Genomic DNA, 26,045 nt, shown 5'->3' with positions numbered 1-26,045 from the left:
GTCCTCTTAGGTTTACAGTACCTTTGGTTAGAAGAAAGGGTTCGAGCTGGCTTCTGTTCCTGTGTGGCTCTGCAGATCCTGCTGTTCCTGGGCCTCAGTCGTGGGGACAAGAGGGAGGACTTCTGGGGACTCCTGCAACACAATGGGAAGGTCGGCGGCAGCAAAGTTCAAACTTCAATTCAGCAGCACTTCGCAGATTCAGCTCCTCGTGTCTACAGCAAATAGCAACACTGTGGTTCTCGGATACCACTTCATACTTTCCTCGCATGTGGGGTCCAGCACTCTGTTGAGGTAGCTCAAGCTTGGTCAATTCTGCTTCAGGGAAGTCCAGAGGATCTTCCTGGTGCTGGGGTCCGACTTAAATGCGATGCACTCGATCTGGTGTTCCTCTCCCTGGCACTTCGGTTCCAGTAGCAGTGAAAGTACAGCAAACTTCAAGAGGATGTCCAGACGAGTTCACTTTGGGGTTGATTGGTCCCACCAACCCAAGGGGAGAAGTCGTCCTTGCAGGGCTTCTCTAGTCTAAACTAATTCAGAGCTTCAGCACAGCAGCAGGGCTTCACCGGGCAAACCAACGGTCCAGGAGTTGCAGCAAGCATCTCTTTCAAGTTCTTCTTCAGATTCCTTCGTCCAGTGGTCGACTCTGCCTTCCAAGCCAAAAAACCTCTGTTTTTATGCAGGTTTCTCCCATTCATTTCAGCCTAGCTGTCAATCACACAGCAGGGTGGCGGTCCTTCAAGGACAGCCAGCCGGGCCAATCACCTTTGAGTGGATTCCTGTAACCAAGAGGATTAAGCACATAGTTTCGGGCACCTCCCTCACTTCCTGCCCCTGCCAGACATACTGGAGCCAGAGGCGGGCTTCACTCTTGAATACAGCCAAAGACAAAACAAACAAAGGGAACAAACCTGGTTTGGCACCCATAGTAAATCTCAAGAAGGACCTTTCCAATAAGAAATGGTGAAAAAACAAGACAGGGGCCATTTTCACAAAATGGGCACCCATGGCTGCCTTACTGCAGTTGCGAACGCAGCCCGCGGTACAAACACACAATGGTAGTAAAAAGTAAACCACTGCCACCAGCCATTAATTGTAGAAAGGGTAACATAAAATATTACATAATAAACTAGACAAAGGGGATACTAAGTAACCCCTCCAGCACCCTATGGTAAGATAGTGTGCGCTGGGTCTAGAAAATGACAGTAGTCAATTTCACTTCACTGCTCTTGGAAACAGTAGTTTCACCAAGAGAAGGTATTTAAATCTTTGGGAAATCTAAGACTTCCCTGTGCCGCTGCACTGAAGGTGCTGTGTGTCATAATGTAAGGATGATGCCTATGGAGTTTGTCAGACTCCAAAGTCAAAAGAAACATAGGCCAAATCACAGAAAAATACATGAGAGTGAGAAAAAGGTTTCACTCTCTCCAGGTTAGAAATTAAAACTCCTAAGGTCCAGCAAAAAGAGCTGGCGGTTTCTAAGGTAGAAGGGAATTAGCATATTTCTGAGAACTCTCCCTAACAGTTATCATTTAAGGACAGGGTGATTGGATTTAGCCTATTTGGTGTGCTTTTTCGGATTTTCATCTCTCAAACCTGTGTACATAGATTGATTTGACAACAATGTATTCCTATGTCCTACTTTCTTTCTCTGTCAACCCAATATACTTTTTTCGATTATCTGCATAATATTGAAACTGTGCTCACAGTGCCAGCCCTAGGATTTGCAAGGCCCTAGTTGGCAAAAGGTATTGGGGCAGCGTTTTTGCATATTCACTGACATCACAGAATGGGTCTAATACTCCCATGTGTTTGTGTAATGCTTCATAAAAATTAAGTTTCTAGGAGTAAGCCAAGAGACAAACTATGATGTCCAGTTTATGAATGGTGATGGCTAGCTAGTACATATCTGGCAATTTAAGGAGTAAGCCTTTTTTGAAGTAGCAGACAGTGTGAACCAAGTCAGTTCTAGAGACTTCTTATTTTAGCAGACAAGGAATGATGGCAAAAAAGGATTTGACCGGGAGCACACATTTGGTTAACTGGAAAAGTCAGATGGGGACCAGTTTGTAACTCCAGCACTTGCGTGCGCACACATCTACCTAGTTATAGTTGGTACGAATACTTTTTGACACAGGACCTTTTGCAACTTTGGTTTGGAAACTCCATTTGACTTCGGAATGCAGTGCAAACAAACGTCGTTGTGTTCAGCTAGCTGAAGTAAACTATTGGGTTTATAGCAGTTTCTCGATTGATTTTATTTTTGTGCTGTATATATTTGGCCATGTTGTCCAACGAGCACCTTAGTAAGCTGGGGAACACCCTTTGTATAGGGAAACAAAGGAGTTCTCACCTTTCAGTTAATAAACAACAGCACTGAGATGAAACGCCAAAGTCTTGTCTTTTCTTCTTCTGACCCGCCACATACTGCACTAACCCACACATCCACTGGATGCTCACATGCAATGCTTCTAAAAGGCTGCCTCGTTGCCAACATCCCCCACACATACGGTAGTAAATGAAGACAAGGGTGCAGAAAGTCTCTGAAGACGGTCGGAGGTTTGTTGAAGCTTCTTTCAGATGAGTCAGGTACGGGTCTTCTGGTACAAGTCCTCAGTTACAGGGAAGAGTTACAGGTGGGTTTGAGGAAACATCCACTCCTCAGCATCTCTAGGTTAGTCTGTCCCTGATCACTCAAGCTTTTATCACCTGTTTCCAAGAGAGTATTTAGCTTATCCTCCTCCACCAAGGTCTTATCTTGAAGCCCACATCACTCTCAGGGGCACGCATGACCTGCGTTGACCCATGTCTCCTGTCAGGGGAGAGATAGGGTCGGTCTTTTCAGGCAACCACCTTGATCTTTGATGAGAACAAAGACGAGAGAATGGCTTCACACAAGGACAGAACCATATCCAGGGGAAAACCTATCAAAAGGGAAAAGAAAACAATAGCAACTGCAGCAGCAGATCTACCGAAGATTCTGCTGGAGAGGGCAGCATGGTGAGAGGATGAACTGCAAGCAGGGCTATCTGCTCCAGGAATCAGAAAAGAAGGAGCACGAGAGAGACAACCCGGAGGAAAAAAAGGCAAGCAGAACAAGAGAGGGAGGAAGGAACAAGGAGCGCCGTCGCAACAAAGTAGGGGTGTGACACACTAGCTTACCGACATACTCGGCTCTTGTAGCTGTGGGCTAGCTGTGAGAACGCTTCCGGCATCCTGTGCAACGCTCCCACTGACATTGCTGTGCAGTGCCCATCTGGGTAGGGTCAGTGGGTTACTGGGTGGCCGCGCTCTTGGAACGGGTTTCCATCGATTTCTGCAATGAAGACGGACTAGTAACGGGGCATGGACATAGGATGCGTTCTCCCAAGTTCTTTCACAGAGCATAGCCATTCCATTCTATCAGTTAGTGCAGGCATCCCCGATGACACCTGGAATCGCAAGCCTGCTGAAATTCATATTCAAGTTGCTGTTGTCTGACAATTGGAGGAGATTGCCTATGTACCTCACAAAGAGCATTGTCTAATTAAAAGAGGCATGGAAGATTGGATCGATGCAGCCCCAAGTGTGGGGTAATCTTTAGCGGAAGGCTAGTGGGTTGATGGATTGGTCGACCACAAAAGGTCCAAAATACCTTGGTGCAGATTTTCCAGGTGTCATGTAACTCACCAATAGCTGAACAGGCCAGGGCGTTGCTCGACCTCGAATCCGCAGATAAGAGGGAGCTGCTCCGGAATATTGTTCAACCCAAGCTGAGTGTCTCCAAACAAGGATACACTCAGAACCGGAGGACCTCTTTTAGGCAATATACCACTTTGCTGTGGGTGTAACAGACAGAGTGATGGATTACTCAAAAGAGCAGAGATAACCACACTGCTATAACAGGGCTGTAAGGGAAAAAGGAACACGTTAGTCAACCCGGAAAAAGGGTAGTGAAATGTTATCCTGTTCTAAATGTTACCTACCTGAAAAACACAAAGATGGCGTATAAAAGATGTTTCTCAATAGAACAGAGACAGCAATTACCCAAATATCCCTTAATTAATACAAAATAATAATCGCAGTCATCAGTAGAAGCTTACCCTAGGGGGAGTAGGATTGTCTCAAGGTAAGGAAGACAGCGACGGGAGAAAACAAACAGGAAGGTTAGTACAGGAAAATACCCCGGACGGCAAGCGGCACGCAACTAGAGCCGGGATGGTGCACTAACCAGGATAGCGTCCAAGTGCACGAGGGTCCAGTGGAGAAAACAAACACACAGTTCCACAGTCTCTATGAAGGTCAAGGTCCTCTTGAGTCAAGGAGAAAGTTCCAGGAGGTGAGAAGGGCACAACACTGTTCTAATCCCCCTCAGGGAGGAGCAGAATGTCTACGAAATGAGAAACAGGGAATGGGCAAGGCTCACCTGATTGTTATCTCGTATTCCAGGCAGGAACTCCCCGCCTGATGCAATCTTCACCCAGCACGAGTGGTGTTGAAGTAACGTGCTGTAAGCTGCGAGTACGAGCACACCACTAGAAACTTGCAGCAGAAGATGGATCCACGGGAAACTAACTGAGGGATCCACGGAATGCTGCAGAGGTAGGAAGAAATCACTGGTAAGGAGACCGGTTCCGATTCGCCAAATTCAAGGGAGAGACGAGTAGCAGAGTCAAATGGAATTCCGAGGTTCGATACACAAATATAGACGAGGATTCAGTTGAAAGTAGGTAAGTAAATGCTAATTAGAAGCAGCATTCATCTCCTGCGAGTAGCATTATAACTGTTGCCGGTGGGCGGACCCTAATGTGCAACGATCAGCTGACTTGACACGTGACATGGTACGGAGCCGCGCGTCGCGTCCCCAGTGTCTCCAAGGCAACCTCAAGCATTGGAAACACGAAAGTGTGCTCTGCCTGCCGAAATCCAAATGGGCACTGCGGACGCGGGACCGATATGTTACAGTCAACTGGGAAGGCAAATGGCGAACAGACAGCCAAAATCTCCTTGCTTGTATGGAGTGGAGTCCTTGTGGTTTTGATCGGCATATCTTTTTGTGCCTTTTTCGAGGCTGACCTTTACTTGCTGTGGTGTCATCCGGAGGGTATCAAGAAAATAATCGAGTGCAGGTACTGTAGAAGCAAAAGGAAGGCTTTAACCCATCTAGGATGGAACCTTTAGGTACACAGAAACAGGCTCATTTCAAATCAGGAATGAAGGGAGTTATACAAGAATTCTGCTGTTGACAACAGAGAAACCCATTTATCTTGGATAGCAGGGACAAAGGGTCTGAGGTATTCCTCCAGGGTCTGATTGATACATTCGATTTGCCCATTCGATTCCAGGTGGGTTCTTGCACAGTTCAACCCAGAATTTCCAAATCTGTGTGCCCATGTCAGACACAATCCGTTCGGGCAAAACATGCAACCAGAACACATCTCTAAGGAAAATGTTGCTCATTTGTGAAGCCAAAGGGAGTTTCTCTAAGGGTTGTGTAAATGCATCTACGGTTAACAGAATGGCAGTGTCCTTCTGAATTGGGAAAGTCTACTATGAAGTCTGTGGAAATCACCAATAGGTTATTAAGGTTGCAGAGGTTTACCCGCAGATTTCTGCCTTGGAGATTTGGTTCGGGCACATGTCAAACAAGTCATGACATAGCGGGTTACATCTTTATAGAGCACCGGCCACCAAAACCAGCATGTCAATTATTCATGGTTGGTTGCAACTCCTCGATGTCTAGCAACAGGGGTGTCAAAGGAGCTTTGTACGTACTGCTAGAAGGGGTATGTCTGGACGAAAACCTCTAAACGACAAACCATCCTTGCATTTCAGTTCCCATTTATCACAGAAGATGGGAGTCGTAGGGTTGCAAATGAGCCCTGTACGGATCTTTTGTAGAACTGCGTTGATCGGTGGTAATAAGGGTCAGGGTAGGCAGCATCTTCTCGGAAGAGACCATTGCCAGTTTTAATCTTGCCCCCAAAAGGACAACATGTCCACCACCAGGTTCATATTCCCGGGAATGTACATCAAGACAAAACGAAATTGCAAAAAGAAATTAGCCCAGAGGGCCGGTCTACTGCTTTGGATATTCCTGTGCTCAGTCCTCATTTCAATCATTTCTGTGCACTTAAAAGGTTTATTGCGAGCAACTCTTTCTAGAACGGAATAGTTCCATTCAGAATCTAGGTTTTGAGAAAAAAACAGGATGCTCCTCCTGATCCTCAAGAGTTGTTTTTACTGTGCCTACAGCTTCATTCATCAGAGGCATCTGTTTCCACCAAAAAGGGTCTTTTGGTGTCAGGTGTAACCAGATGAGAGCCTCAGTGAAGTGATACTTAAACACAAAAAATGCTTCTTTTGTAGCTTCATCCCAAGCAAATTTACGATCCTTCTTAAGCACACTGGATAAAGGTAGGACTTGCATAAAAAAGGCAGGTATGAACCTACGCTAAAGGTTTGATAGACCTAGTAATTTCTGCACTTCAAGATTTGAAAGATCCTTCCAGTCACACATGGATTTCGCTTTCCAATGATCCATTGCAATGCCATTGGGTGACAGAATGTAGCCTAAGTAGGGTACTGATGCAACATCAAAACACATTTTCTGGATTAGCTTGCAGATGGTTTCTTTCAAGCCGATGCAATACCTATTAAACATGTTTCTGATGTTCTTAGTGAGAACTGGAGCAGATCAGGATGCCACCTGAATATGCTATGACCGAGTGCTGTGGAAGATCAGAAAACAAGTGGTCTACGAAACGTTGAAACACTGTAGGTGCTTTGGCAAGACCAATGGGCACGGCACAGTACACATAGCGCCAAAGGAAGCTCTAAATTCTGTTTTCCACTCCTCACCGCTCTTGATCCTAATTAGAGGATATGCCCCGTGCAATTCTAACTTTGTAAAGATGCAAGCGCCACGGTCAGCTTCCAAGATGACAAGAATCAATGGCAGGGGATACTTGTCCTTGCATATGATCCAATTCAAGCCTCTGTAGTCTATGCAGGGCCACAACTCAATGGTGTCCTTTTTGGAAACAAAAAACAAGGAAGCACATCTGGGGATATAGACTCACAGATTTGGCTGTTTAAGGTTTTTGTCACAGTATTCTTTCAGAGCTGTCTTTTTCGAAGGTGCGCCCAAGTGTGATTCCAGGGTCGTGTAATATCTGGCAATTTATCTTGATGAATGAACAGCCATGTATGAGTTGCTGTCGCATTTTTCACTCCATGCAGGGACAGGCACACGCCACCAACATGCGTCGTAGTCTGTGGAAAGCATTGAGATTCACACCCTCCTTTTGTGTGGCAGTCTTAATGAGGAATCTTTCATAACAAAAGTTCACCATGGCCGTGAAGTATTCCTGAAGAGCTGCTTTGGTGGCACCAAATGAGTCATTGTGCTGTAGAGTTACAAAAATGTTGTGGACACCCGGGTCGGGTGAGTAAAGCAGGACTGACTTCATAGTCTCATCATCGTCCTCACCTGTGGCTTTTAGGAACATTTCCATCGGCCAGGTGAGGCCGCTCAGCAACAGCAACCCAGGAGCTGCTGATGTGCATGCGGGATCCAGCCGCCTAATTGCCAATGTTGTGTGTGGAGCGGGCCTTGTCCCGGTGAGGCCCTCTGCAACAGAAACCCACATGGAGACTGATTCGGTACAGCAGCCCTTGCCTCGATTGATTTGTATGCAGCGGGGCACCCTCATTTATTAGCGTGCCACATGTGACCTCCACGTCATGACCACTCTTAAAGGGGCGCACATCATACCCTCGAGGCACAACCGTGGTCGAGGGTCAACCCTGTGCTTCACTAGGTTTAGGACTAGAGGAAACTGGAGTGTTCTGGCTTAACTCAGCCCTGTGTAGATTTATGAACATATAAAAATCTTTTTCATTGATTTATGGCAGGTGACCCCTTTTTAGGCTATCTGCCAGCTCTGGGTCCCTGGGTAGTGCCTTTGTGCCAATTGTTTGTTTATTGTACTCTAGTTTGTGAATGTGAGAGTGTATTGTAATTTGACTTTTGACCAACGTGGATTTACTGAAGTTAAACAACTTAATGTGCTGTCATCTGAGTCAATTGTCCCATTTCAGTTTCAGTGATGGCACTGGGCTTAAAGGGTGCGTGATATCACTTCTGGTATGGACGACTGGGGGGGGGGCATCCCTCAAGGAGGCACAAGGATAACAGTGCCATGTCCCTACACCTCTAGCCCCCTGGCAGGGGAAGGGGGCAGAATCCTGTGAAATCTGTCTCTGAGCACACAAAGAGACAGGACGGGCATCAAAAGTCTGGGAAAATGGGCTACAACTCCGGGAAGATCAACAAAGGAAAGGGGCGGGGGTAGGCCTAGCAACAGCAGGCCCTTTGTCAGCCGAGGGAATAAAGAGGCGTGCAGCAATAGGCAACACTAGTCGGCTGCAAGGCACACTTTCTGCAAGACTAGGGGCCGCATTACGAGTCTGACGGTAACCCTGCCGGTGCTTCTGTCGGGTTGCCGCCAGACTCAACATTTTACTAGCTCCTGACTTTCTGGTGCCACTGGTACATTACAATTCCGGCAGCCTGGTAAATCAGGCGGCTGTAAAATGTGAATCCCCATTCCCATGGAGTCCCATAAGACTCCATGGCAGTGGGGACTCGGCAGCATCGGCACTGTTACTAAATGGTGCCGGTGCTTCTGTGGTGACACTGCCGACCAGGGCTGATGCGTCTGGCAGGGTCAGATCGGTCAGGCGCAGCAGCCCCGACACGCAAACTTGTAGTTTGCTGGTCTGGAAACAAGGGTGCTGGTGAGCTTACTGGGGAAAAGTCAGAGGAAAGCAATAAAATAACCCCATTCAAGTATCAATTGTGGGACATAATTGGGAAGATCTAAACGCACTCATCAGTACAGCCCTTATCCTGACAGCAGAACAGATATATAATCTTGTAGGAAACATTTAATAGGTACAAAGAAGGGTTTCTGAGGGAGCAGCTGGGATGGGCACCTATGCGTGCTTTCATTGGGTGGGCCTGGCACTCCCAAAAGACCAGAGCATGGGCTGCATATCACGTTGCAGCAATAGCTCATTATCACAAGTTTGAGGGGTGGAGGACCCAACGAAGGAACATTACGTCAGGATGGGGATGAAAGGATGGGCCAAACAAACAGAAAAAAAGGAGAACAGAAGAAAGGAGGACCCTCAGCGCCCGATAGACATCTTAAAACTGCACAGCATAATTAGAGGACGAGAGGCAACTTGCAGACACACTTTTGAAAACTTCCATATTCAAGGCAGCCTTTCCATGGCCTTTTTCAGGGGCTTTCAGATCAGTGAGCTAGTACCAGAAAAAGAAGTAGGGGGGAAGAGGTTCCTTAAGGCTAGAGGATGTCACAGTATCGGAAGAGGTGGCACAGCTGCACCTAAGAAGGTCTAACACCGACCAGAATGGAAGATTAATCACCCTGCATGGCATCAAGGGGAACCCATGCTGCCTGGTGAACTGCTTCTCGACATATCTATCCATAATACCCCGTGGCAGAACCGGGGCCCCGCTCTTCTTGCACACTGATGGGTCAGCTTTAAGCAGGTTCAAGTTTAATAGTATTATGAACCTGACATTAACGCAAATAGGGGCGACAGAGGGTTTTTCGGAACCCCCTCCTTCAGGACTGGAGCAGCCACCTCAGCAGCAGGGGTAGGTATGACTTCTGAAGCGATTAAAAAGATTGGGGGTTTCAGGTCAAACTGTTTAAAGAGGTACATAAGGCCAGAGAAAATGTAACAATAACTCATATCTCTGCCCCCCATCTCTCCTCATTGAACAAAAGCTAGAAGGCACAGACCATCGGTATGGGTAGTGGGTCACTCGTTTGTGACATGGGCCAAAGCAAGATGGACACCGGAGAGGGAAGAGATGACTGCAAGACATTTCAAGAACAAATGACGTGGTATGCCAGTCAGGTGGAAGATCATGTGGAATGACTGCTGGGGAGAAGCCCCAGACCTGACATTTTACTGGTACTCCTGGGAGGAAACTATCTCACAAGCATGGGCAGAGGGGTATTGGTGAGAGATGATGGCCACGCTGAAAAAAAAATGGGAGCTTGCTTGGAAGGCACAGAAATCATGTGGTCAGAGATCATACCGAGAGACACTTGGAGGGGAAGAGTCACAATCAGCAGTAGAAAAGTATAGGAGAAAGTTGAATGGATCAATGGCCAGGTTTTTCAGGGTCAGAGGTTTTACTCAGATCAGATAAGGCCTGATCAACTTAAAGTCACCTGAGTATTACAAAGAGGATGGGCGCACTTGTCAAAAAACAGCATGGATTTATGTATTAGTACATTTATTAGAAGTGTGCAAAACCCATGGGTGTTTAGACGCTAGTTAGACAGGATACGGTGCTGAAGGTCATTGTCAGTTGAATAGATGGGTTTTTAGTTTTTTTCTGAGACTGGTGGGAAGGTTCGCTGTGCAGAGTGGGGGGTGGGAGGAAGGGGCAGGTCATTGCAGACTTGATTCCATCCTTGTCCAGGGATTGTTTGCATATTATGCAGGTTCTTTTCCGTTGTTCAACAGAGTAGGGTGTTGCAGTAATCCGGTTTGAATCCTATTAGGGCACAAGCGATTTCGAGGAGTGTTCGAGAGGTGAGGAATGGTTTGCTGCCATGAGTTTGGTGGCATATCCCGAGGCGGCGGCGGCGATGTGGTTGATGTGTCGCTCCATGCAGAGCGAGGAGTCCAGGTAGACGCCTATGGTTTTGACGGAGGAAGCAACAGGTATTACTTGGCTGTCGATGGTGAAGGTTTTGTATGTCTTCTAAAGTGTGTCCAGGCGGCCTGGGAGGCCAACGAGGAGGAGCTCGGTTTCCTCGTCATTGAAGCATAAGCTGTGTGCGGCCTTTGAGGACTGGATGGTTTTGTAGATGGCATTGATTTGGAGGGTGTCAGTAGGGTGGTCGCCTGTGAGGGGGATGAGGACCTGCGTGGTGTCCGCATAGTTGGTCTACGAGAATACCAAGAGCACCCAGGAGGTCGAAGAGGGGTCTGGAATACACTTATAATGCAGAAGCCTTGTGGGGCGCCGCAGGTGGTGGGTTTGCGAGTGGCAGCAGCCTCCCTGTCGAAGACTCTAGAGGATCCGTTGTCCAAGAAAGAGGAGATTCATTTGGAGGCATCTTCAGAGAACTGGGCGCAGGAGGAGAGCGATCTACAAGGTCAAAGGCAGCCGAGAGGTCGAGCAGTAGGAGGAGAGAACGTGAGCCCTGGTCATTGGAGATGTCTAGCTTATTCCAGCCCATGTTTGGGGTGGAAACCTGATTGACGCGATCCCAGGATGTGATGGTGTTCAAGGTGGGATTGGATCTGCAGGTAGGCGACACTGTCCATGATTCTTAGGAGGAAAGGTACTGTTGTGATGGGTCGGTGATCTTTTCTTTTGGAACTTATGCACAAAACTACTGGAACCGTAAGGCCACAACTGGGGAGACCACAGGAAGGCGTAGACCCATCAGTGGTGTGGCAGTGTGTAAGCGACCAGCTGCACTGTAAGAACTAGAAAATTAGCTTGGCAAATCAGGTGTTTACGCTCCTCCCAGGATCAGCGCTCCCCCCAACCCCTGAGGCTCAGTGGCGAGAGCGCTTGAGGAATGTAGAAGGCTCAGCTGCCCCTGTTATAAAAGGCACTCCTCCAGCTCAGGATCTCCTGCAGGGGCAGGTGGATCACAGACAATGGCAGTTGGGGGAGCTTTAGCCTAAAGTGGAGTTGGTTGGCAATAAGGGGGGGAAGCCAGAAAGGGATGAGCTAGTCGGCTGGTCGCCGCACAAGGAGAACAATTCGCCAAATAGTTTTTGCTGTGATGACAATCATGTAGTGTTTTGAAATAGATGATTGGATTGTTAGAATAAATCTGCTGCCTTTTTATGCCACAAAGAAACCACCGTCTTGGACATTTATGTAGTCCCTGATGAAGTACAGAGGGATAGAAATGGAGGATGCAAATGTGGTGTTGATCTAGCAAGTGGACAAGTGCTCAGGTTATCAACTCCTCTTGTGATGATTTTGCGTCCCTGCCTCTGCCCCAACCAAATCTGTGCTCAGTTGGAACACATCCCTGGTCTAAAAGGATGACTTTAGAGACCATCCTGGAGTCATCTGCTGATCATCGAACTAAACTAGAAGGCATTCCCATATCATCAGACGTCATCACGCTGTTAACGTCATCAGCAAATGTCTCAGAATGGCGGGTGAGGGTTTGGAGATGAGGTTAGGATGGCTTAATGAATATCCTTAGCAATATAAGGAAGGTAGGAAAAGGGAATTGTCAACAGTCACTTATTCTCTAAGTGATAAATTCACATTTAGAAAAGATATAAAAAAACTTTAATAGTAATTATTTTAAGTTAAACATTGTACATATATAGATACACAAAAAATTTCATTTTCAAACACTCTAAAATGCATGCATGGTCAAAACCTTTACAAAGACTAATTAAGACTCGTAGTTCTAAAAAAATTAGGAGCATATGGTGGTCTAGCTGTTAGTATTTAACCTAAGCTTTGGGTCCTGTAGTTTATCGTAGGGTATTAGATCTTGTTAGATCTCTAGCTATTTCTGTGCAATCTAGTTAGACTCATAGATTGCCAACTCAACATGTTTCAGTCCTCTATATCGGGTGTAGGGACTTTCTTCAGGAGTAGTCTTAAACATCCATATTGAGTGATCAGTCAGGTTGTCTGGAATCTTCTTTAGATGAAGAGTCTTTAGTTAAAAAGAGAGGTGACTGTTGACAAAACCAGAAAACCAGAGTCAGTATTATATAGTATTCTGGTAACACAATTTAGGGTGTTATGAAGCGGAATTAGATAGATAAATTACCTTTCCGTTCTTGTGTAGGGGCTCCCTTTGTTGGTAGAGATAAATCCACATATGTTGGACACGTTCTCTTGGGGGAATATGTATTATTCCTTAGGTACCTGAAATAGGTTAAATAAGGGAGTCATTAGATCCGTTTTTCTCTTTGGGTCGGGATTAGCCAAAGTCCTAAATAAACAACCTAATGTTGATTAGTAGCCATGATGTAATTGGCGTATATTGCCTTTCATTCCTACCTTTTCAGGCGTGGGTAGGGTATTTCTTTCTAGTCTCTACCGGACGCTTGGAAAGTCGTCGCTGCGGGGCGGGCCATTTGATTTTCAAAACTCGTGTGCGGCGTCTAGAGGGTCAAAAGTACCTATTAGTTATGCCGTTGTGTCAAATGTTATAATGCGGAAACCTGTTGTTATTATAAAACTGTTTACCTTTGTTTCGCGGCAAAATTGCGTGTTTGTGCCCTTTCCTGGTCAATCCCTTGTTCCTAACTTGCGAAGGGTGTTCTCCTGGGCGGTCTGGTTGATGAGCCGCCGAACGTCTGTTGGTGCCGTTGGGAAACCTGAAAAAAAGGAATAGCAGCCAAAAACCAGCATTTGAAAAAGAAGCCGAGAACCTAGCTGCAAAACTTAGACAAAGAGGGTATCCTAAAAAACTGGTGAGGAAATCCGCAAAGAGAGCATTCAATAACAACCGCGACGCCTTATTGGAAGATAAGTGTAAACAACCTACCAACGATCGCCTTGTATGTGTGAATACCTTCACTAATTTGAGTCTCAAAATCAATCAAATAGTTAAGAAACAATGGAAAATCTTTGAAAAGGGCAATTCATCAATACCAATACCTATGTTTGCATATAAAAAATCAGCCACTATAGGTAACAGAGTGAGCAATAGCAAACTAAAGACTATTAGACCCTCTACGCCAAGCCTCACACAAATTTGGGGCAACGACCCAATTGTGGGCCATTATCCATGCGGTCAATGTATGATGTGTAAACAAACACAAAAAACTAAAGAAGTAGATATAGGACTACCAGAAATGTGGAAACAAAAAAAGTTCACAAATTGTAATTCGGAATATGTCCTCTATATGATTACCTGTCCCTGCAACAAACATTATATAGGAAAAACAAACAGAAAAGTAAAAGTAAGAATGCAAGAACACAAAAGCTGTCTTAAGAACAAAACAGTAAATGCCCCTCTAGTAAAACATTTTTCAGAAGCCAAACACGGATACGAAGATTTCAAATGGACCGTATTGCTAATGATCAAAGGGAACGATCACCATACTAAAAGTAGAATTCTTCTTAAAAAAGAACAAAGACTCATCTTTATAACACAAAGTGATAAGAAAGGACTTAACGAGTCCATTGAATGGCTTAAAATCTAAATACTCATTTCTGAATTATTTGAAAAAACGACATCCAATAGAACTACTTTGCTAGAGATCTACTAATGTTTCTCACTACACCGAACCTGATTGCCAGTAAAATAAGACACTAGCCAGCTATCCTCGTAGGACGTTACAACACCACAAAAGAAGGACTAACACAGAGAACCAGGCACTCATGTATTTATACACCCAACATGGCAGCCTACTCAGGTTTCCCAACGGCACCAACAGACGTTCGGCGGCTCATCAACCAGACCGCCCAGGAGAACACCCTTCGCAAGTTAGGAACAAGGGATTGACCAGGAAAGGGCACAAACACGCAATTTTGCCGCGAAACAAAGGTAAACAGTTTTATAATAACAACAGGTTTCCGCATTATAACATTTGACACAACGGCATAACTAATAGGTACTTTTGACCCTCTAGACGCCGCACACGAGTTTTGAAAATCAAATGGCCCGCCCCGCAGCGACGACTTTCCAAGCGTCCGGTAGAGACTAGAAAGAAATACCCTACCCACGCCTGAAAAGGTAGGAATGAAAGGCAATATACGCCAATTACATCATGGCTACTAATCAACATTAGGTTGTTTATTTAGGACTTTGGCTAATCCCGACCCAAAGAGAAAAACGGATCTAATGACTCCCTTATTTAACCTATTTCAGGTACCTAAGGAATAATACATATTCCCCCAAGAGAACGTGTCCAACATATGTGGATTTATCTCTACCAACAAAGGGAGCCCCTACACAAGAACGGAAAGGTAATTTATCTATCTAATTCCGCTTCATAACACCCTAAATTGTGTTACCAGAATACTATATAATACTGACTCTGGTTTTCTGGTTTTGTCAACAGTCACCTCTCTTTTTAACTAAAGACTCTTCATCTAAAGAAGATTCCAGACAACCTGACTGATCACTCAATATGGATGTTTAAGACTACTCCTGAAGAAAGTCCCTACACCCGATATAGAGGACTGAAACATGTTGAGTTGGCAATCTATGAGTCTAACTAGATTGCACAGAAATAGCTAGAGATCTAACAAGATCTAATACCCTACGATAAACTACAGGACCCAAAGCTTAGGTTAAATACTAACAGCTAGACCACCATATGCTCCTAATTTTTTTAGAACTACGAGTCTTAATTAGTCTTTGTAAAGGTTTTGACCATGCATGCATTTTAGAGTGTTTGAAAATGAAATTTTTTGTGTATCTATATATGTACAATGTTTAACTTAAAATAATTACTATTAAAGTTTTTTTATATCTTTTCTAAATGTGAATTTATCACTTAGAGAATAAGTGACTGTTGACAATTCCCTTTTCCTACCTTCCTTATATTGCTAATCCTTTAACTCTCCCAAATTTAAGGTAGGATTCCACATTTGTGGACGTTTGGGATCTCCTCATTGTTTTTCCCTCTTAATGAATATCCTAACATCATCCCCATTTTAGAAAACTTTGCTCGTGATGCTTTTAGGATGACTTGCTGATCACTTCAAGAAATTGCAAGTTTGTCCCTGATGATTTGGGGATGATTCTGGGATAACCTACTGATGAAACAGCATTGCCATGAAACATGTTTGTTCTTGATGATTTGGGGATGACTTGCCGATTACTTCAGAACAGAGTTTGTAGGATGGTATTCAGACTAATACAGATTGCCATTCTGCTTTTGCTTAGTTGCTCTTGTGCTGAATGACCCCCAATGTGGCCTGGGTAAAGCTTGAGACTATATTGGGCCAAAGTTGAAGCCAGATGCCTAAACATAGCATGCACCCCCTGGGTGAGACCCCTTTGCCATCCCAGTCAAACGCAGCAACCTCACAATCAATACATTACTATGCTGACTGCACCAATATATGCCAGAAGTCCCATCTATTCATTCACACCGTATTCATGTTTACTTTGCGCATAATCAGTAACCATAACCAAGGGGACCTCCGGGATAAAAAAAACAATTTAAAAAAACACATTTGATCCAAAAAAGAAAGAAGCAATAAACAAACGGAACCACAAAGTCACATCAACTGAGGTCTGAACTACCCACAACCTACCAAATACAAGCGACAACAAACCACAAACAAAGACTAAACCCAAAAGACCAGGAAAAAAACAAATCAAAAGTGGAAACCCACTCAAAGGAAAACAACTCACACATCATGCCTCGCCACAAGAAAGACAAGTCAGAACAGACAACAGAAATAAGAAAACCCAAACCACTCTGGAAGGCACTGACTAGCATGATCCCACAAACCCCAAAAACTCAAACATCCCAGATGGCCCAAGAAGAGATACAAATAACAGAGCAAAGAAGCTATATTGCTTGCTACCTATCCACATACAACAGCGTGATCTACAAAATCAGTACAGCAACTACGAACCAACAGCCAACAAGTGTCACAAATATAGACACAACCAGGACATCAAACGGAACACGACAACTAATAAACCATCCCAACCCGGTCTCCACCATGGACAATACCCCAAGCAGAACAAGGGACAAGTTGGAATTCATCACACTACACCCCCTACATTAACAAGGCTGGAACAGAGGGTTAGCTACCCTATTTACCACCCGGAACAAACCAGAACCAACCCCACCATAAACCTTATTCTACTCAACAGAGACTGACCAACAAAGAACCACCTTACCCAACAGACTCAACCGGGGAAAACTCACCTGGAATGGAAACCCAACCAACACCACACCGGTCAGAATAAACAATACTAACAACAACCCAAAAGGTAAATCAAGCAAACGACACTGCAGCCTCCTCAAAGTTAAATCCATGTCAAAACAAGCAACAGAAATCCATGATCTCCTAAGTGAAAGAGGCACAAACGTGCTCTTCCTTAAAAAAACCTGGCTATCGGGCAACTATAAACCCATCCCGAACGAAGCAATACCCGACAATTATAAATTAATGCACACCAACTGAGAAAACCGAAGAGGAGGAAGAATCGCAATTATACACAAAGAACACATCTGAGATCTCAAAATCATTACAACCAACGCGGAAGACTATGAATCCATCCTCATCAAGAGAGAACTCAAAGACCAATCCAACATAGTATACCTCCTAATCTACAGGCCACCTTCTTAAAACCCCAACTATGCAACAAAAGTAGCAGACAAGGCCGCCATGCTATCAACCCACCATGACAAGCTAGTCATACTGGGAGATTTCAACATATGGTTCGAAAAAGAAAACCATTACACAGCAACCTCACTCTGTGCACTGCAGGAAACATTGCAGTTAAAGCAAATAGTAAATGGATCCACCCACAAAACCGGACACACCCTGGATGCAATTTTCTGCAGGGAACGACTATGCACATCTGCGCCACCTACACCAATGGCGTGGAGTGACCACTAGTTGATACCATTCTATATTCCACCTACCGGCCTGGAAGAGATTACTCAACGCCAGCAAGAAAAGAAACCGTAAGAACTTGGACCTAGAGGCCATAACAATCGTAGATGCAACCGTCCCAAGGGAAAGAGATCCCACCGATACAAATATTCAACAGAAAACACACTCAACAATTGGATCACCAAGGCCCTTGACCAACTAGCACCAGCTAAAACTTTCAAAGCAACACCAAACAAAACTGGCAACAAAATGGTTCACAGACGAACTGAAAAATCCAAAAACACAACCGCAAAATGGAAACAAAATGGAGAACAATACACAAGACAAAATAAAATAAAAAAGACAACTCCATCTGTACAAAGCAACTGTCCCCAAAGCAAAAAAACTACTATGCCACAAGAAGAGACTCCGCAAATAATAGACAGAAAGAACTCTTCAAAATCATCAAGTACATAAATAAGCTGCTTCCTGCAAAAATTCCATCACCCCTACACAAACACTGTGCAACAACATCACCAACCATCTGGGAGCAAAAATAGACCATACAGGAGACCATCAACCTGGCCAGGGGAAATACAACCATGACCACTGGACGACTGACACCAGACCAAACACAGATTACAGCAAAACTCTTCTGCCTAGAACCAATCACAGAGGAAACCTTCACCACACTGATCAAGGACACCAACCTCGCAGGATTTCCAAGGGACACCTGCCCCCCAGACGTCTTCAAAGGAATCCTCAACACAGAACCCCAGCAACACGTTTCCGGAACCTAAAGAATCCATCACTCAAAAGAGGAATAGCACCATCCTCCTTCAAATCAGCATACATCAAACCATGGATAAGAAAATTCAGAAAGCGCAGAAGACCCACACAATTACAGACCGATATCCAACCTGCCCTACCCAGCGTAGATCCTGGAAAACCACATCTACAAAATCCATCTTAAACATGGTCGAAACAAATGGAACACTCGACCAATCACAAGTTTGCTTCAGACCAATGAGAGGAACAGAATCAGCACTTCTATCGATATGGGACTACCAGAAGATAAACTCATACGATGACACCTAATCGGCCCTCCTTCTATTGGACATATCAGCGGCTTTTTACACAATCAGCCATGCAACACTAAAAAAGATTGATGGAATGTGGCATACAGGAATCTGCACTAAAGTGGCTTATCTCATTCCTAAGAAACCGAACCGAAAGAACCTACCTACCACCATTCACCTGAAACACAGAAAAGATATACTGCAGTCTCCAACAGGGTTCCAGCCCCTCTACTCTACTTTTCAACATCTGCATGTGCCCACTGATTAGAATCATTCAATCCCACACCTACAACTACGAAGACGGCACAACCGATTGTGAAAACAAACCGAACACAGGAACAAAATAACCTCAACAACTGCCTCAAAGACATCTACAACTAAATGACAATGAACAACCTCAAACTTAACCCGGCAAAAACAGAAATAATGCTCTCAACTGGACTGGACAATCGTTATGGGAACGCAACCAGAGACTACCAATGTAGTAAGCAACCTAGGAATACTCATGGACAACAGACTATCACTGGAACCGCGGGTCAACGCAATCGCCAAAAAAATGCTTCTTTCTCCCACAACTATTCAGAGGATTACTCCCTACTTCTCCTTCCCCCACAGAACCCTGACAATCATATCCCTAATACTCACAAGAACTGACTACGCAAACAGCCTCTACCTAAGAATGCCAGAAAGACTCACAAAGAAACCCGAAAAGGTGCAAAATACAGCAGCCAGGATCTTACTAAGACTAAACAGAAGAGACCACATCACTGCAGCACCGAAAAGCCTGCGCTGGTTACCAGCAAAAAAGCGCATCAAATTCAAAGCACTCTGCATCACCAACAAAGCCTTGCATAGACAAGGAGTGGAATTCCTGCAAGTCCAGATGAGCCGGTATCGCCCAGGAAGGGATGTAAGATCCAGCAATGACCTACATGTAGAGGAAAAAAACCCAAAAAAAGGACATTCATCAGAACAGCGTTCTCACGTCTAATTACTAACACCTGGAACAACATGTCCAAAGTAATTAGAACCCCAGAAGACCACGTCACCTTCATGAAACGGCTCAAAACCTGGCTATTCAGCAGACAACAACAACCTAGAAGGGACACCAGCAACGACACTGCAGACAAACTAAAGAGACGACGAGAGGGGCCAAAGAACCGCAATCAAGAACTTGGCTCAATGCCATCAAGCGATATCCTAAGGGCCGCCCCAGAGAGAGACCACAACGAACTGACCGACTTTACTAACCCTCTTCCCTTCCTGCTCCTCTAACATAACTGACATCTCTACACCAGATCTTGGACTAGCCACACTCAAACATACAGAGAACCATTGCTATGCCGACATCCAGAGTGAACACCCCACGTAGCACAATACCATCTAAAATGCAACACCACAACAAGATGCCGGACTACCTTACAGCTACGACCACCTGTGACAATGAATCCCTTATGGACACTAACCAGTCCACACGTCCAACACACCAGAGGCATGGAATCTTATCCATAAGGTTACAATGCGCAAGGCCGCTCAAATGACCACATGCAAAACAGTACTCACAGACGCCAGTTCTTCCTGGTTGTGAAACTATCCTCTCACTCTTTTCCCCCCAATAAGCCCTCCACCCCCTTTTTTGCAGACCCACACGAGTGCCTGGAGACTGCCCCTGGGTGGTAGTGTTGCACGGTACAAATCAACTTAACATAACAATGCCAGTAATGACACTAAAAGAAAACACCATGGCTCTGCCTTTAAAAATGTCTTGTCACAACACGAAAACATGTCCAAACTGGCTGCACAATGCAGGAGATGCTAGATGCGCAATAATAATCATCATGTTTGCTTTACCATTGATGCCCAATGAAAAAAGCCACTCCACAGTAAGAAATGGCTTGACTGGCTGCCCCAAATGCCGGTCTAGACACATAATAACACTCATACCTACTTTGTCAGAGAATCCCAGTAAAAAAAAGAAAAAAAGTCATGTCAGAGCAAAATAGCAATGCAGCCACATAAAAGCACATATCCTTTAGAAAAAAAAGCATTTTGTACCAGCATCTAGCACCTCGATACCCCACAGTCGTGCGCTCTAAAAAATACCATATAAATAAATCTATGTTGGCTACCCATTAAAAAGTGCATTGTGATTGGGATTCCAAGATGGCCACCGAGGGCAGAGCAGCGGGATTGTGGAGCTCTCAACCCCCAGGGCAAAAGACAAAGATAGATTAAAAGAGCATTCCCCAGGCAGGGATTTATCATTGTAGGCTACGGTGATGGAGTGCAGCAGCCCAGATCACTGGAGGAATTCGGGCAGAGGCAGATGTGCGGCCTTCGACTCCGCTGTGTCTGAGATGCAGAGGCACTGCGCCCGTGGCCGGTGTAGGCCGAGCTGAGACACACGCTTGCAGACCACGAGCAAGAAGAACCACTCGGGGAGAGCCCAGGCGGCCAAGGACCCAGTGCGGCTGCGAGGCGAGGTGGCAGAAAGCAGCCGCTCTCTGCCGGCAGAGTAGCCCGTCAGGATCTGCCTGCGATATTGGAGTCCCACCGGGGCCGGATTCATGGTGCGGGGGCTCCCCTGCTGGCGAGCACCAGCAGCAAGATCGAGAAATAGCCCCTGTGCCAGAGAAGCAGAATCTCATCGGAGAGATCAGGAGAATCCGGTGGGGCCATACCCGTAGCCCAATGCTGAGAGCTGCACAGCGGATAAGAGCACCCGGAGCAGCCAAGGGGCCCAGGAGGGGCCGCACAGCAAAAAATCAAGAGGCAGGAAGGTGGCGGCGCTGAGGGGCTCAATTACCCCCCCACCCTCCCTCTTGGGGGAAAACCATCAAAGGTCTGCATGCACCCTGGCTCAAGTAAAGGGTGCAAGCAGGCAGAGGCTGGCCAGTGCAGGCAGTGATCACCAGTTTTGAGCGGAGTGATGGTGAGGAGTGGGGGAGCGGGTGGGGCCCTGCACAAGCTTTGAAGCCAGCACTTTGCAGAGAAGACCTGGGGAGACTCTGTTGTGTTATAGACTGGGCGGCTGGAGGCCCATTCGAGGCCCATTCAAGGTACATTTTGGAGCTGCATATACTGCCTCAGCCAGCGCACCCCCACCCAGAAGCACAGCAAGAGAGACAAGGAAGCAAGAGGCGCATAGGAGACAGTGACCGGTGGGGGCCCTGGCCTCCCCAGGCCAATCCTGAGGCCGAATAGAGGGCTTAAGAGTAGATCTACATCTGTGGTGGGCATGAATGTCACAGAGGCAATGGCAGAGTGATCCTGGCACCAAGGTCAGGAGGAGGGTCATTTGAAACCCGATGAGGCGGACAAACAGAGGCTCACCTGTGCATAGTTACAGGGGAGTTCCAACACCCTCCCCGCACAGTCAGTGGCAGAGGGAGGAAGTTCCTACACCCTGATAAATGGCCGGAAGAGGTCTGAAGGGTGTGATATGATAGCAGGGAGAAGAGGAGGGGCAGGGCTCCCCCATCAGACCTGCCTACGCACAAACAAGGGGAAGGACATGCAAGCTGCCCCCAAGTCGGTGAAGAAAGCACAGGGGGGCAATCTACAGAGACTCTGGCGCAGAGCCAGCGAGGTACCGGCTGGGGAGATCAGGGGCCGGGGAAGGAGAGGATTTGCCGGCGCTGGCAGGCATTGCAAAGATGAAGTGGTCACCCAGGAGGTCCTTCGCCAATGCTTTCAGGATTTTGGGGCCAAGATAGAGAACACCATTCAATCGCAGTTGATGCGAGCGGAACAGTCCCAAACATTGCAAGAGCTGAAGGGGTCATAACGAACCTAGAGGGGGGGTGGCCAGCACGCATGCAGTAAAGTCGGGCTTCCGTGGAGCTCCGGTCCGTGATCCTGTCAACACCTGAATTTTCGCCTTAAAATTGTCTGCACGACGGTGACAAATATAAATCCACGAAGGAGAACCGGTCTCCAGCACTCGACCCCGCTCCCGTGGAAAATCGGAGCTGGGAAGCACAATAACGTGGGACGCGAAGACGAGCCCCTGTGTCCCGCAAGATGGCGGCGCACACGCTGTAACGGATGCGAGGGGAATTGGTATCCGCAGAACCGCGGTGCTTCGTTTGGCCGCGGCCCGGTCCACTCACTTGTAAGTGCTGAAAGGCTGCGGGGACCACGTCGCAAGAGGAGCTCCGCCGGGAAGCGCGACTGGAAACCCCGAGCGGCCGTAGAGGAACCAGCCGCCTGGAGGGTCGGAGAGGGGAGCATCGTTGACGGCGGGACGAGTCGGAGGCGTACTGGCAGTGGCCAGCGAAAAGACCCAGCCAGGTACCAGGGACTCGGGGAGAGGGGGAGAGCCACGGGGCCCCCCATCAGGAGACCCACGCGACGAGGGTAACAGGCGTGGCCTACGGATCGGCGCCGAAACCCAAACGACCTCAACTAGGGGCGACCTGGGAAGGGGCCCGCCGACTCCAGGGGGATCCCCAAGAGACGACATCGGAGCGCTGAAGGGCCACCCGACGCATCTCGCTTCAAATAATAGGCCCCGGGTTGCCCGCGCTCTAGAAAATTAAGGACACCCATTTGGAACACAGCTCCGACGGGACCCAGCAGCGGACAGAAGTCCGCCCCACTATAGCCGTGGAGCCCCAACACACCGCTTGCTCTCAAGGTGAGGGGCACTCTCCCTGAGACCCTCTGAAACTCAGCTGAACACCGGGGGAGGAGTATGAACCCGCAAGCTCCGAAACCTAGTCCCACTCAACGCCATCTTACCAAAGAGCAACATACGGTCGTAAGGCCGTGGCAATACAGTGCCTGACTGTCGCCCCCCAGGGCAGTTATCGCAGCAAACTAAATCAACTGCGGGGTGAAACCATTGAGATCGGAGAACTAAAGGCGGCTAGATCCGGCCAAAACCAACAGAAGGACCACCCTGAATAGCTCAGATCGAAAGTGGGTCGCCAGGGCAGCAACAGATCTGGGCCGTCTGGCATTGACTGGTAGGAGATCTCACCCAGCAGATCACACCCGGTGACACACGTACTGCACCACAAGCCAGGGACCGGAGGAGAAGCCGATATACCCTTCAGAACCAGACTGGACACGCGAGGCGGCGAGCCTGGAAACGGGGGATGTCCCCCCCCAGAGGCAAACCCAAATTGGTCACGATGGACTCCTTCACAACAGTCAGACCCCAAAGACAAGCACAACCAGATCGGGAGCCACCAGAAGAGCCGCCCCATCAAGAGGATGATCTCAAACACACACAAGTCCTACAAGCAATAGCGGCCCTCCGCACGTCGGTCGAAGGAAAGATCGAAGAAGTGAAATCGGACATACAGCTTATGCGTCAAGATGCCCATAACCTAACGGAAAGGGTCACGGCGGCAGAAACTACCCTACAGGACAACGTGGAGAACACCCAAGACCTAAAAACAAAAGTTCAGGATCTAGAACAGAAGGTGGCCAGGCTGGAGGCGCGCTCCGAGGATGCCGAGGGTCGAGCCCGCCGCAATAATATACGCATATTGGGGGTCCCTGAAGACATGGAGGGCTCGGACCCGACGGAGTTTATCGAAACACTGCTGCTACAGGAAATTGGTCCAGGGAACCTCTCCCAAGGGTTCTCCGTAGAAAGAGCCCACAGATCCCTCCAGAAGCGCCCCCCACCCGGCTCGCATCCACGCCCAATCATCGCTAAAATTCTGAACTTCCGAGACCGAGAAATCATACTGCGGTACTCTAGAGAAGGCGGAGAGATCAGGAGGAACGATGCGGCAATAGATATGTACCCAGACTACACCCCCACAGTGCAACGAGCAAGGAACTCCTTTATCCCAATAAAAGCACGATTACGGAAGCTCAACCTAAAATATATGTTGCTATACCCGTCGCGCCTCAAAGTTTTATATAAAGGAAGAGCGATATTCCTTGAGACCCCAGCCGCAGCAAACATGTGGCTAGAACACAACAACCTGGCTGAGGGTAAAGATGAACCACCACAACCGAATCTAGGCTGATCACACACCTGTCGCGGCAAGGAGAAAACAGAGACCACCCCACAAGAATGCATAAAACAGACAACTGCACCATACTTTGAGTCCTACTGAGATCTAAGCCAGATCGGACAGGAGCTCGAAGGAACACACGGAAGAAAGGAAAGCGACCCACCCCACCAAAAACTGTGCAGGCAGTCTCCCTACACACTGCCTGATCCGGAAGGCCAGGACTGGCCTGGAAGGCTCGGGACCCCCTGAGCGCTGCATGTTGAAGCAACTGCTAGGGACAGTTAGAGTTGTTTGGTTTGTTTTCCCCATGCATATAATGGGAGTTACCCAAGTTAAAAAGTCTCCAAGAGTAACAACGGAAGATGCCGGAGAGGACGAGCTGGGAGAGGAAGAGCCGAATTTGGACGAACGAACGGAAGAAGTAGGTGATTGCACGACAGGACCAATGGATACCCTATCAACACACCATGACGACTAAAATAAAGATAATATCTTGGAATGTAAGGGGCCTAGGAACTTATCCACGCCGAAACAGAATTAAGTCCTACTTGAACAGAAAAGGAGTGCAAATAGCACTGTTACAAGAAACACACTGCACGGCTGACTCGCTGGCCAGACTATGCGAGCATTGGGGAGGACAAGGAATTGGAACCACTTACTCCAAATTCTCGAGAGGAGTATACACCTGGATTGACCCTCAACTCCCATTCCATTTAATTAAGTCGGAAATTGACCCGGAGGGCAGGTTTGTGATAACATGGGGCCGACTAGAACAAGAAGAGGTATGTATAGTGAACTCCTACCTTCCCAACACCAACATTCCGGCATATCTGAATTCGATGTACCCTAAACTTGCACCATACAGGCACGGTATCTTTTTTTGGGGGGGGGACTTCAATTGTGTACGAGACCCCATACTCGATAGGTCCGAGCCCCACCCGAAGGGTCCCTCAACAGCAACAGCGGCCCTGTCCTTATTAATAGACGGATTAGACCTGGCCGACACGTGGAGGGAACAACACCCAGACGCCCGGGGATACTCGTTCTTCTCCTCCCCACATGATCTTCATACGAGATTGGATTATCTCTTTGTAAGCAAAGAGCACTTATCACAAATAGACGGCGCAAAATTCCTAGGGAGAACCATTTCGGACCACTCACCACTCTTATTAGAGTGGAATCACACTGGCACTAGACCCCCCCATACCCATGTGGAGGATGCCGACAGACGCCCTGGGAGATCTAGTGTTCAGGGAAGAACTACATGACTTTATAGATAACTTCATAGAAGTGAACACCGGAAGCGTCAAATACTTGAGCACAATGTGGGACGCCCTAAAGGTAACAGCCAGGGGGGAAATCACAGCTAAAGCGGGCGGCATCAGAAAA

General features: G+C 47.0%; 1 protein-coding gene and 2 long non-coding RNA genes across 9 annotated transcripts in view; 1 reads left to right on the top strand and 2 right to left on the bottom strand.

Annotated features, from left to right (window-relative positions):
• The window catches only part of PAN2 (poly(A) specific ribonuclease subunit PAN2), a 1,309,324-nt gene that overhangs the window by 521,663 nt on the left and 761,616 nt on the right, over positions 1–26,045 (bottom strand). Inside the window, exons 1-2 of one of the 7 annotated variants that reach the window (XM_069653791.1) lie at positions 12,852–12,951; positions 12,627–12,756 (exon numbers count right to left, since the gene is read on the bottom strand). The exons of the other annotated variants lie outside the window; for them this stretch is intronic. Of the exons in view, the coding sequence (XP_069509892.1) occupies positions 12,627–12,683 (57 nt within the window). The 5' untranslated portion in view covers positions 12,684–12,756; positions 12,852–12,951. Of the gene's footprint in view, positions 1–12,626; positions 12,757–12,851; positions 12,952–26,045 lie in introns of those variants that run through there. 7 annotated transcript variants of the gene reach the window in all.
• LOC138582475 (uncharacterized) lies at positions 12,852–13,404 on the bottom strand. Its single transcript, XR_011305029.1, has 3 exons — positions 13,274–13,404; positions 13,085–13,188; positions 12,852–12,949 (listed from the first exon to the last, which is right to left on the bottom strand). It is a non-coding gene; the product is annotated as an uncharacterized lncRNA (long non-coding RNA).
• Positions 13,911–15,520, top strand: LOC138581850 (uncharacterized). Its single transcript, XR_011304823.1, has 4 exons — positions 13,911–14,579; positions 14,665–14,768; positions 14,904–15,001; positions 15,097–15,520. It is a non-coding gene; the product is annotated as an uncharacterized lncRNA (long non-coding RNA).

The sequence above is a fragment of the Ambystoma mexicanum genome, chromosome 3q, assembly GCF_040938575.1.
Source record: "Ambystoma mexicanum isolate Mex_15411 chromosome 3q, UKY_AmexF1_1, whole genome shotgun sequence".
Classification (NCBI taxonomy): Eukaryota; Metazoa; Chordata; class Amphibia; order Caudata; family Ambystomatidae; genus Ambystoma; species Ambystoma mexicanum.
This window is presented reverse-complemented; position numbering and strand designations above follow the sequence as displayed.